This window comes from Astyanax mexicanus, chromosome 4 (assembly GCF_023375975.1).
Source record: "Astyanax mexicanus isolate ESR-SI-001 chromosome 4, AstMex3_surface, whole genome shotgun sequence".
Taxonomy (NCBI): domain Eukaryota; kingdom Metazoa; phylum Chordata; class Actinopteri; order Characiformes; family Acestrorhamphidae; genus Astyanax; species Astyanax mexicanus.
In genome coordinates this window covers 9,653,752-9,666,931 of record NC_064411.1, presented here as the reverse complement: position 1 = coordinate 9,666,931, position 13,180 = coordinate 9,653,752, and the positions used below count along the sequence as shown (strand labels likewise).

General features: G+C 37.2%; 5 protein-coding genes across 11 annotated transcripts in view; 2 read left to right on the top strand and 3 right to left on the bottom strand.

Annotated features, from left to right (window-relative positions):
• LOC111188756 (zinc finger protein 665-like) overlaps positions 1-13,180 on the top strand; it is a 427,711-nt gene that overhangs the window by 160,119 nt on the left and 254,412 nt on the right. The gene's annotated exons all lie outside the window — the stretch shown is intronic.
• The window catches only part of LOC111188587 (NACHT, LRR and PYD domains-containing protein 14-like), a 252,123-nt gene that overhangs the window by 18,377 nt on the left and 220,566 nt on the right, over positions 1-13,180 (bottom strand). For 2 of the 3 annotated variants that reach the window (XM_049477161.1, XM_049477163.1), the window contains exons 2-8: positions 10,068-10,164; positions 8,978-9,085; positions 8,730-8,843; positions 5,134-5,182; positions 3,081-3,270; positions 989-2,780; positions 226-399 (exon numbers count right to left, since the gene is read on the bottom strand). In XM_049477161.1, the coding sequence (XP_049333118.1) occupies positions 226-399; positions 989-2,780; positions 3,081-3,270; positions 5,134-5,182; positions 8,730-8,843; positions 8,978-9,085; positions 10,068-10,117 (2,477 nt within the window). In that variant the 5' untranslated portion in view covers positions 10,118-10,164. Of the gene's footprint in view, positions 1-225; positions 400-988; positions 2,781-3,080; positions 3,271-5,133; positions 5,183-8,729; positions 8,844-8,977; positions 9,086-10,067; positions 10,165-10,945; positions 10,983-13,180 lie in introns of those variants that run through there. The other variant, XM_049477162.1, reaches the window with a different exon arrangement.
• The window catches only part of LOC111197522 (zinc finger protein 271-like), a 205,030-nt gene that overhangs the window by 27,559 nt on the left and 164,291 nt on the right, over positions 1-13,180 (top strand). The gene's annotated exons all lie outside the window — the stretch shown is intronic.
• Positions 1-13,180, bottom strand: part of LOC111190406 (zinc finger protein 484-like) — a 263,398-nt gene that overhangs the window by 146,029 nt on the left and 104,189 nt on the right. The window lies entirely within an intron of this gene.
• The window catches only part of LOC125801409 (zinc finger protein 239-like), a 285,147-nt gene that overhangs the window by 244,298 nt on the left and 27,669 nt on the right, over positions 1-13,180 (bottom strand). The window lies entirely within an intron of this gene.

The following is a 13,180-nucleotide window of genomic DNA, read 5'->3' as shown; positions in this document are numbered from 1 at the left end:
CAGAGCCCCAGTACTGCATGTTAAGGAGATATTGGTCAAAAGTTTGGAAACCCCAGAGCTCCAGAACTGTGTGTAATGGAGCTACTGGTCAAAAGTTTGGGTACCCCGGCCAGCACTGCAATCACACTCGCGGTTTTTGCAGGAACTGCATTCTAGTTTACTTAATTGTGTTTTTATTTGTTGTCTTGTTTGTTATTTTGGTTTGTGATAACCTGAAACACTGACCTGAGAATCTGAAGTTTACAGTGTGAACTCTTCAGTCCAGCAGAGAGCAGCTCCACTCCTGAATCCTGCAGGTCATTGTTACTGAGGTCCAGCTCTTTCAGGGAGGAGTTTTCCAGGTTTAAAACTGATTCCAGATTTTCACATGTCTTTACTCCAAGATTACATGAAGCTAGTCTGAAAATTTAAGAATAAACAAATGATTTTACAATAAACCCAAAGAAGAATATTTGAATGGATTGACAAAGAATAGAGAACTGGTGTTTCTTTATACTGAAACAGTTAACATGCAGATTTCTCCACTTAATTTGTGGTCAGCATGGGCATACAGTTAACCAAAAGCTCTGGGACAGATTAAAATGAGTTAAAATAGAAAAGAAAATGTTTAACAAAACAGAGAACAGGCAAGGCTTTTAGGAGTATGTATATCTATCTATCTATCTATCTATCTATCTGTCTGTCTGTCTGTCTGTCTGTCTGTCTGTCTGTCTGTCTGTCTTTCTATCTATCTATCTGCAAGAGATTTTATTTTAACAAAAACATATAACTTCCCCAAAACCTTTATTTAAGATTGTATTTAATCAGTCTAAGACAGAAACTTCATGTACTGTTTACATTAAAATGATGGTTTAATTGTTATTACACCCAATAAATAATTTATTCTTATATGTAAATAATGTGAATCCACCAGTGATTGAATGGAAACTGATTCTACACACCAGCAGTTGATTAAAAACTGTATGAAGGCCTGAATAAAAATACTCACACAGCTCTTGTGGATATTTTAACTACTGGCAGCAGCCTCAGAAGACACTCCTCTGATGGATCATATTTACTGAGGTTAAACTCCTCCAGCTCTTCTTCTGAGTTCACCAACACAAACACCAGAGCTGACCACTGAGCAGGAGAGAGCCTGTCCTGTTGAAGATGACGGTCACCTCCTCTCCTCAGGTATTTCTGCACTTCCTGCACTAGAGAATGATCATTCAGTTCATTCAGACAGTGGAACAGATTGATGGATTTCTCTGGAGATGAGTTCTCCTCAATCTTCATTTTGATGTATTTGACTGTTTCCTCACTGCTGTAAGAGATCCTCTCTGTTGGGGTCAGCAACACTCGTAATAGAATCTGATTAGACTCCAGTGAGAGACCCAGGAGGAAACGAAGGAACAGGTCCAGGTGTCCACCCTCACTCTGTAAGGCTCTGTCTATGGCACTGCTGAGGAAGTCAGTCATTGTTGACTTGCTGAAAAACTTGAAGAGTTTACTGGTTTGTTGTTCAGTGGATTGTTCTTTTGGAATTTTTCTGTTGAGAAATGCATATAAAGCAGCAAGAAACTCCTGAACGCTCAGATGTACAAAGCTGAAGACCTTCCCCAGGTGCAGCTCATGTTCCTCCCTGAAGATCTGGGTACACACTCCTGAGTACACAGACACTTCTCTAAAATTGATGCCACTCTCTCTTAGATCTTCCTCATAGAAGATCAGGTTTCCTTTCTCCAGCTGCTGGAATGCCAGTTTCCCCAGAGCCAGGATACTTGTTCTAGTCTGCTGAGGATCAGTGTCACTTTTCCCACTGTACTTCTGGCTCTTGTGTTTGATCTGAAAGATCAGGAAGTGTGTGAACATCTGCGTCAGGGTTTTGGGAATTTCTCCACTCTCAGCTTCACTCAGCATTCTCTCTAGAACAGTGGCTGTAATCCAGCAGAAGACCGGTATGTGGCACATGATGTAGAGGCTTCTTGAAGACCTGATGTGTGTGAAGACTTTATTGGCCAGGTCCTTATCACTGATCCTCTTACTGAAGTACTCCTGTTTCTGAGGGTCACTGAAACCCCGCACTTCTGTTACCTGGTCAAAACACTCAGGAGGGATCTGATTGGTCGCTGCTGGTCGAGAGGTGATCCAGAGGAGAGCAGAGGGAAGCAGATTCCCCTTGATGAGGTTCGTCAGCAGAACATCCACTGAGGTTTGCTCTTCTATATTCACCAAGTTCTCATTGTTCTGGAAATCCAGAGGCAGTCGACACTCATCCAGTCCATCAAATATGAACATGATCTTGTAGCTCTTGTAATGTCTTAGTTTTAAATCTTGTGTTTCTGGGAAAAAGCTCTGAAGAAGTTTCACCAGACTGAGCTTCTTCTTCTTCATCAAATTCAGCTCTCTAAAAGGAAGTGGAAATATGAAGAGAATGTCCTGATTTACTTTTCCTTCAGCCCAGTCCAGAATGAACTTCTGCACAGAGACTGTTTTTCCAATTCCAGCCACTCCTTTAGTCAGTACAGTTCTGATGGGTCGTTTCTGTTCTGGTAAGGGTTTAAAAATATTGTTGCATTTGATTGGTCTTTCCTGTGTTTGCCTTTTCCTGGATGCAGCTTCAATATGTTTCACCTCATGTTCTTGATTGACATCTCCAACCCCTCCCTCTGTGATATAGAGCTCTGTGTAGATCTCATTCAGAAGTGTTGAGTTTCCATAGCCTGAGATTCCTTCATTAATTCTCTGATATTTATCCATCAGATTAGATTTGAGCTTTTGTTGACATGCTGGGGCCAATTCTGATAACAGAGGAAGAAAATAAAAAAACACATAATTAGCTGTGATCATGCATTAGATCTCAGTGTAGGGCACATGGTACAATATTTTAAAATAAAGGCTATATTGGTGTTTTTGTAGCAGCTGTAATTGCTTTAGATGTATGGTGTCCTTACAAAATCAGTAAGTGTTAAGTTTAAGGACTACGGTTAACATTATCCTACAATTACAGAATCAAATTAATTAATGTTTTTCCTTTGGGACTTCACTTAGAAAATAAATTAGCACTAGTTGTTCCCATAGTCACAACCCTGAACTCTTACTGCTCTTGAGTGTGTTGGCGAGGTCTGTCTGATTCATGTTCCTCAGGATGTGCAGTGTGACCTTCAGCACCCCCTCCTTCTGATCATCATCCACCTCTCCCTCAGAGCATGCTGGGTAATCTGGACTCAAGAGTTTCTTGAATGTGTTCAGCTCGTTCTTCACTAGAGAGATAAACTTCTCCTGCAGCTCCTGATTAAGAACAAACATCAGAGAATCAGTAAAGCTGTTACAGTACAGAGAGAGAGATGATGACACTGATCTGAGGAGAAAAGGAGTTATGGATGCTTTGGTGTATAAAAGGATTTAAACATCATGTTACTGACCACCATCTTATTGCATTAATATTAACATTGTTACTGTTATAATACTCTAGAAAACTCTATAAAACTGAGGGTGAATAATTTACAGTTGCAAGAACAGGTATGTGAACCCTTTGGGATTATTTGGATTTCTGCATGAATTGGTCATTAAATGTGTTCAGATCTTCATCTGTCACAACAATAGACAAACACAGTCTAATACACACAAAAAATATATGGTTGCATGGTTTTATTTAACACAACATGTTAACATTCACAGTTCAGTTGGGAAAAGTATGTGAACCCCTAGGCTAATGACTTTTTTAAGAGCTAATTGGAGCCAGGAGTCCAATCTGGAGTCCAATCAATGTGATGAGATTGGATGTGTTGGTTAAAGCTGCCCTGCCCTATAAAAACACACACCAGTTTTAGTTCGCTGTTCTTAAGTAGCATTGCCTGATCTGAATCATGCCTCACAAAAAAAGATCTCTTAGAAGACCTACATTCAAGAATTGTTGACTTGCATGAAGCTGGAATGGGTTACAAAAGTATCTCTAAAGCCTTGATGTTCATGTGTCCACGGTAAGACAAAGAGTCTACAAATGGAGAAAGTTCAGCACTACTGCTGCGACCGATGTGGTTGTCCTGTAAAGATGACTGCAAGAGCACAGCGCAGAATGATCAATGAGGTGAGGAAAAATCCTAGAGTGTCAGCTAAAGACTGAATACAGAAATATCTTGCACATGGCTAACATTTGACAAATCTACAATAAGGAAAACATTGAATAAGAATAGAGTTCATGGGAGGACACCACAGAGGAAACCAGTGCTGTCCAAAACAAATTGATGTTTTGATGTTTGAAGCACCTGGATGTTCCACAGCACTATTGGCTAAATATACTGTGGACAGATGAAACCAAAATTAATTTGTTGTTTGGAAGGAACACACAATGCTATATATGGAGAAAAAAAGGCACAGCACACCATCATCAAAACCTCATCCCAACTGTGAAACATGGTGGAGGGTGCATCATGGTTTGGGGCTGCTTTGCTGCCTCAGGGCCTGGACAGATTGCCGTCATAAATGGAAAACAGAATTCCCAAGTTTACCAAGACATTTTGCAGGAAAACTTAAGACCATCTGTCCTCCAACTGAAGCTCAACAGAGGAGGGATGATGCAACAAAATAACAACCCAAAACAAAGAAGTGAATCAACAACCGAACGACTTCAACAGAAGAAAATGCATCTTCTGAAGAGTCCCGACCTCCTGAACCCAATTGAGATGCTGTGGCATCATGACCTCAAGAGAGCGATTCACACCAGATATCCCAAGATTAAACTGAAACAGTTTAGTGAAGAGTTATGATCCATATTCCTCCCGATCGTTCTGCAGGTCTGATCTGCAGCTACAGGAAACGTTTGGTTGAGTTTTTTTGCTGCCAAAGGAGGATCAACCAGTTATTAAATGCAAAAATTCACATACTTGTTCCACCCTCTACTGTGAATATTAACATTTTGTGTTCGATAAAAACATGCAAACATATAATTTTTTGTGTGGTTTTAGTTTAGCAGACTATGTTTGTCTTTTGTTGTGATTTTATGACCAATTTATGCAGAAATCCAAGTAATCCCAAAGGGTTCACATACTTTTTCTTGCAACTGTATTATTAGTATCAAAACTGAAGTGAAATTAAACTTATATATAAAAGAAATCAGAGAGCTTTACATCATATATATGATTCATGACTAACCTTGAATATGTGGTCTAGTTTTTCTCTGGAATAGTTGTTTTTCTTCTTACTATGGATGAACAGAAAATCCACACTGTAATCCACATGAATAAATCAGCTGATCCAAAAAGCTTCTGTTTTAATAAAATTATTAATAAAATAAAGAATATCAGCAAATAACAGATACAAATAAATACTGATTTGTAATTAAAGCCTGCATTAAATCAATTATTTTCTACATGCATCAGGATACTGTCGTAGAAGAGCTAGGGAACCTAAATTCAATTCCCAGCAACTAATAGGGGTATTTATACTCAAAAGTTCAGGTGAGCAATCAGTATCTGGGTGAACCGGAATGCCGTTCATCAGTCCAGAGCAGACTGCAGACTGACAAAATGTTTCTTAAAGGTTAAAACAGAGCTTTAACTTCTAAAAATAAATAGAAATATAATAGTAAATAAAGATTTTTGTCCTTCTCTTTTTCTGAAGTTTTGATGTACGTCAAAGAACCTGTTGTTTTGAACCACAGTGTCAATGCTTAATTTGTTCTAAAATTAACAGTTTTTAAATATGAATAAATGATGATCAGTGCCAATCAGCAACAATTTGAATGTAATTAGAAAGAAAACAGCTAAAAAGTTCTCCAGAATTACTTAACAAAATATGTTCTAAAGTGTACCTAATTCATTATGAATACATTACTGTTCTATGTACTGTACTAGAACACATTCTCCCATTACTGGATGTATGCACTCACCCCAGCAACTGAGATGATAAATATATGCACAACAGATGATGAAGTTTTATTCAATGCTATTAAAGATACAATAAATGTCCTGTTTTCAATACACTGGAACAGTTTTTGAAGCAATAATCCTATAAAAAAAATATTTTCCACCAGACACATAAAGCACTTTGTGGTTTGGCCATCAGATGGCGCTAATGTGCTCTGTGTCATAAAGCTCTGTGTGGAGAATATTTTTCGTACAGTTAGGAGAAACGATTCAGCGCTTATATAAGCTTTAGTTTAACATCAATAATATTTTAGATACGTTAGCAGAGCAATTTCAGCAGAAGTAGCATTAATTGGGTTTTAAGCGTAAAAGAAGACAGAACAGAGCACACGTACACACATGGACAAAATTGTTGGTACCCCGCAGTTAATGAAAGAAAAACCCACAATGGTCACAGAAATAACTTGAATCTGACAAATTCATGGTTCAACAGATGTTTAATGTTTTTCCTCTTAGCCATTCTTGGGTGTTTTTAGCTGTGTGTTTTGGGTCATTATCCTGTTGCAAGACCCATGACCTGCGACTGAGACCAAGCTTTCTGACACTGAGCAGCACATTTCTCTCTAGAACCTCTTGATAGTCTTGAGATTTCATTGTACCCTGAACAGATTTAAGACCCCCTGTACCAGATGCAGCAAAGCAGCTCCAGAACATAACAGAGCCTCCACCATGTTTCAAAGTATGGACAGTGTTCTTTTCTTCATACGCTTCATTTTTCTGTCTGTAAACATAGAGCTGATGTGTCTTGACGAAAAGTTCCAGAAGCTTTGTGGCTTCTCAACATGTAGTTGGGCAATTTCCAGTCTGGCTTTTTAATGTTTTGTTTTCAACAATGGTGTCCTCCTTGGTCGTCTCCCATTAAGTTCACTTTGGCCCAAACAGTGATGGTGTGATCTGACACTGATGCTCCTCGAGCTTAAAGTTCACCTTTAATCTCTTTAGAAGTTTTTCTGGGCTCTTTTGTTTTAATGGCGATTGTTAATCTTTTTGTAGATTTGTGCATGAAATGAGCCTATTACTTCAGATACTGAAAGCAGGGTGACCTAAAGCAAGTATTTATATTGATTCCAGCTTAAAGGTGGGTTTGCTTAGTTGTGGGGTTAAGGGCTCCTTTTCTAAAAATACTTTTTTCCTTATTTGTATAAATTGTTTTGTTTTTAGGTGTCCCATTGAAGTGCCCCATTGACCGTGTCGAGGTGGCATTGAGCACACTCTCTTCCCTAGTGTCTGCTGCTGTTTTGCCTAGGCTGGTGTTTGGCCTGGGCTGTTTTGCCTATATTGTATTTAATCCGATTTGATATTTTATAATTGACTGCTCTAATTCTGCATCTAGTCCATGAGGTTGAATTATTAATTTTGTTTCTCTTCTTTATTTTCGTTTGGATTTTATTTATTTTTGATCCTGATATTTTTTTGGTTATTATTTTGTTTAATATTGTGTTATTGGGTCAACCCTGTTTGTACCTGGGTTTTGGTGTTGAATTATGTGTTTCATTATTGATAGTGGCTTGGGTCAACTGGTATAACCTGTGATATAAATTATTAACCATCTGTCTATTTTTACTCTGTTCATAGAACTTCAGCACAAGTTCTCCTTTGGGCTGACTGGTTATCCTCTTGGGAGTTTCCTTTTTCCTCTTCACTTCTCTTACACTGGGGTTGCTGTGATGGAGTCACCTTTATTGGAGGTTTTGTAGTGTGTGTGTGATTTGTGTATTCTCAACTGTGAACCTAGCCTAAATAGCCCAAGTGTGCATAATTTAAATTGACATTTGATGGTAACATTTTAAAAGAATTTGGCAGCCAGTAAATTTTATTTCCTCTTAAATGAACCTGTGTGCTATAAAGGCGTTTTCAAAGGTGTATTTGAACCATATTTCCTGAGGTGAAATTCCACAAGTGGCGTAGTCAAGCTATTATTTATTTATAGTGTTTTTATATAAATAAATATAATCATCTGAATGTTCTCTGGGTCACACAGTTCAAAATCAATGTCAGACTTTCATTTATTTTTTTTCATAGAATATTATTTATTTATTATTACTTTTGTCACATTCAAGTTATTTCTGTGACCATTGTGGGTTTTCATTCACGCTTCATTTTCCTCCAAATCTCTCTCTCTCTCTTTCCCCAATGCTCGCTCGCTCGCACACACACATGCGCACACACACACACACACACAGCTGAAGGCATGTTTTCTCTTTCCATTCTGTTAAAGGTGGAATATGGAGCTACTCTAGAGTTTATTTCCTCCATTAAAGCTCTCAGTTAAAATCAGTTACTCAGCACATTAAAATAATCTAATTTATACTGACATTAGCAATAAAGCAAAAAATAATCTAGTCTGCCAAACACAACATACTGCACAATGATTGTTGTCCCTACAGAATATTGTTGTGATTAATACAATTAATGTTTTAATTTGATTGATATAACTGTATAAATATAATTTAGTTTTGCCAATCTAACACTGATGCTTTTATTCAAGGATAGGTCACATGGTGCACTGTTCAATATTTTATTATGTTTTTTTATATGACAAAATAAAAAAAATATTTAGATATTGTTTTTATCAGTATCGCACACCTCTAATATAGATATGTGTAATTCTCCAACCTGTAGCTGATATTGTAATTTACTCTTATTGTTGACATCAGTCAGTCTAATCTAAACCCCGCCTCCCCATCACACCCAGCTGTGTACAACGATCATTACATACAGAGAATCTCACACTGACCTCCTGTGTGTGTGTGTGTGTTATATGGTTTAAAAAGGTAAATTATAGTAAAAATCAGTGAATGATGTAAGTGATGTTTCACTCACTGTGGGTCAGAGGTCATATCTTCACTGCTGAAATAAGGAGGATCCTCGATGGACGCGTCACTCTTCATAGAAACACAGCTGGGTTCTGGAGAAGCTCCTCTCTGGGTTTCAGTTCTGTTAACATTAAACACAGTGAAACTCCAGCATTTACACAGTGAAACTCCAACACACAGCACATCTTTAATAAAGATCAGGAACTGAAGAGCTTCACTCTCAGAACAGAACAGTAGTTTAGTGCAGTGATGTACCGAGACCCAGAGCTTCCTCCTCCACTGCTGAAGTTTAGAGGATCCTCCATGGACCAATCACTCTTCATAGACACTCCACTGGGGGCTGGAGATGCTGCTCTCTTCTCCCTGTAAACAGATCTTCATGATGATCCATGATGAGAGTAAAGTGTGGAGTAATGTGTTCCTTTATTAAAACTTATTCACAGGTTCCAGACTAACTTCTTCATAACCGTCCCAGAAGCGTCCCAAAGCTTTCTGTCAGCTGCCCCAAACTGAAAAACGCTCGTCTAATAAATATACATATTTTAATTTCTTTAACAATACTGTTGAATATATTTGTGTTTATGATGTCACAATGTCATCACCTGATTAGATCATATGTATTTTATAGGTCTGAGAGTAGTTAATAACACGTATTGGTAAGAGCTACACAATTACACAATTATACTGTATTATAAACTAAAAGGTATATTTTTATACTGAACTCTAACAGAGATACAGATCAGAACAGAATAGAACAAGTCTTTCTGTGAGAAGCTTCATTCCACAGCTTTAACAAAAACCCAATCACTTCCATCTGATCTATATAAATGCAGCACATCAGGATTTCCTCATTTCTAATACTAATGTAAACCCAGACAGTGTGTGGTAAAATCCACTTTCACTACAGACTAATCTGATCCAGATTTTGAGCAAATCGTCACATTTATGTTAAAATATATGAACCATATTTTTTAACATAAATGTGCAACCACCCCATACCATAGCAACCACCTAGCAACAGCATATAATCACTACAGCAACCACCTAATACTGTTACTGTGCCAGAAGGAAACATATTATTAATATTAACTATTAGATATTAAAGGCAGATATTTACTTTAAATACAGATTAGAAACACATTCTACTATAAGAATAACTGTCTGGTTTGTTAAGCGTTTCTCTGTGTTTAAATACAGCACAGGGTTCTGACTCTGGTCCAGGAGAAACTCTGTTCTCAATATTTTAAAACTGTAAAATATGCAGATCACAGCTCCAGGATTAGAGCTGAAACCATTAAAATACAAAACTACTTTACATATTAAACCCATCACTTAATTTACTCACTTTAGGACAGGAGGTCCTCCTCCACTGCTGGAGTTCTGAAGATCCATCATTTACTCTTCTTCATTCACACACAGCTGAACACTGCCGACACCGACCCCTGAGAACAGATCAGCCGTTACAATAAAACCTTTATTCTTACAATAATGACATTATCATCAGAACTGCATTAAACAAAACCTGATAAACTAACAAAACAAAACAAACAGAGAACGATACATAACAGTGTGATTTACCCTCATTAAACATTATTCTACAGATTACAGAAACATTTACTGTTATTATAATTATTATAATTTAATTATTATTAGTAATATTACTGCATTACACAACATTATAAATATACACACTGTTCTATTATTATTAATAATATTATTATTATGTTACTGAATCAGAATAAGGAGATTATTTAAGTATAATATAAAACAGCAGGATTAAAAACACTAACACACCACGTGATCTTGAGCTCCGTTGCTCCCCCTGCTGGTTGAACAGCGCTACTGCATATAAACACGCCTTTATAGCAGCTCCGTGTTTTTATCTCCCCAACAGATCAAAGTCCACATTAAGCAGTAATGCGCTTTAAACAGCATAAACTACACTGTGATCAATAAATATCAATCTATATCTGCGCATTTCTCTTCAGTTTACAGCATTATTGATCTGTTACAGCTGATTGTTCTCCAGCCGGTCTGATCTAGACCAGGTCCAGGTCTGATCCAGGCCCGGTTCAGATCTCCATGCTGATCCTGGTTCTTCCAGTGGAATCGGACACTGAGCTGAGCTTAAAGAACCGGTTCTGGATCTGAGGAACCTTTAGAACCGGTTCTGACTTTAAGCTACACGGTTCTGTTCTACATTCTCTTCAGTTCTGAACTTACCGAGTGAATCCGGACTTCTGTCCTCTTCTAATGGCGAAGACTAAAATTACTTTCACTTTCTCCTTCGCTGCGTCAAACCTCTCTCACTCTAAGCCCCGCCCTTTGTTCTCTCACAGCGAATAGGCTGGGTAGGCGGGGCTATTGTTCGTTTTTTGCTATTGTCTGCCAATGATATCACAGGGCTGAATGGAATGTTTGAATCCCCGCACTGCGCATGCTCTGACCCACATTTTATAACGTTTTCATGAGTTTTTCAGTTTGATGAATCTGTTTTCTTTGACCGCATTAAACATAGCCTGAGCTCACTGTCATTTTTTATTTAAGGGTTGCATAAAAGTAAATGACAATTAAACAAATAAATAATAATAATAATAATAATAATAATAATAATAATAATAATAATAAACAATTTATAAACAAACTAAAGAAAAATAGTTTTTTGTAATAACCTTTTTTACCTTAACTTCACACTGATACAGTGATTTAAATCACTAAATCATTTCATTTACCTCTTAACTACAAATGCTTTATAATAAAAAACAGTTGGTATTTCATGTTCTCTGATGTGACTATACTGCACATGTGTACACTGTGATAATAATGCTGAGAGAAAGGAGCACTGCCTCCATCTAGTGTCTTTGAGATGTTTTGCATTTTATATAAAGGTGGTTGACATGACATGGTCTTTTTTTTGGTCCAGTGTGTCAAATATATGTAAATTATAGAAAATATGTCAAACTGTGGTGATATTGTTCAGAAATTGCTGATTTATGTAAACTTACAAAGAATTCATAGGATTATTTTTTTTCCACAATTTTCAGTAAAAACAAAACAATTCTCACATGGTGTGACTGTTCCAATCACATTTCATAAAGTTATATTTTTAATAAAAACAAGTAAACAAGGACTTCCAGTTGGACATGATAGGAGTAGCAGGGTGAGTGGTGAGCTCCTGGATAAAACCCTCAATATCCAGCTGATCACCAACGTCAATAGAAATTCATTTCACGTTGAATGTTGGTCATTAAGTCAGATAAAAAAAAATTACGTCAGCATAAAATCTAAAACTGTTACGTACCTGCACTCTTAAAAATTCAACAAACTTTAACTCAGAAAAACTTGATGGATGAGTGGAGCAAAAACAGAGGCCGATAGGAGGAATAAAACAAGATTATCCTCTGAGTTCTGCCCTTTACGTTCTAGCTATAATGATGAAAGAATACAAGGTATTAAAATCACAGCTTTACGTTCTAGCCATAATGATGAAAAAATACAAGGCATTAAAATCACAGCTTATGCAGATGATATTACAGTTTTTATTACAACAAAAAAAGACTTAGACATTATAATGGAATATTATAAATTTAATAAAAAACTTTCTGGTGCAAAGCTTAATATGGCTAAATCTGAATGTGTGTAGATTGGGGATCAAAGAAAGTTCAGAGTCGATGTTCCAGATAAAGAGTAAATACTATTTTTGGTGTGTATTTTAATAATGGTGACTGTGTGGACAGTAAGTGGAAACAAAAAAGAGGAAGTAGTTTCTGAAGAAATTAAATCCTTCTAACAACATGTCCAACGATCAGTCACCCAGACTGAGTTTAACCAGATGCAGTGGAGGAACCAGGTCCAAGTGAAGCTCTCTACAATGGAAGTGAAAGAGTAGAGGATGGAAATGACCGTCATCATGAAGATTTAAGTAGCAGCGGAAGCAGCAGCAGCAGCGGAGAGACAGACGGAGGAAATCCGAACACCAGCACCTCGTCTGAAGGAGACAGCAGCGAGGAGTACGAGTCTGCAGCAGCCGAAACACAAGCAAACCAAGTTCCTCCTCCTTCTTCATCACCTCTTCTTCCATCTATGACAAGATCTACCACCATACATACGCACAGGGGCTGCTGCATCCAACGAAAAGAAACGGAAGAGTAAACCTAAAAAAGGAGGTTAGAAGCAGAATGAACAGTACACTAAGAAAAAGTAAAAGAAAGAAACATTTTTATCTCCTCTGTCTGACTTAATATTGCACTATGCAGTGTTGGGGGATTCAGTATAAAAAGAACAGGAATGAGAAATTTAGTATATTTAAAAAAGCAGATTTGTGTTTACAGGAAACGAAACTAAATACATATGAAGATATAGAAAATACAAAAAATGTGGGATAATGGTTATTCCTTCTTTTCTATTGGAGAATGTAAAGCTGATGGAACTGATTTATTATTCTATAATCAATTGTTT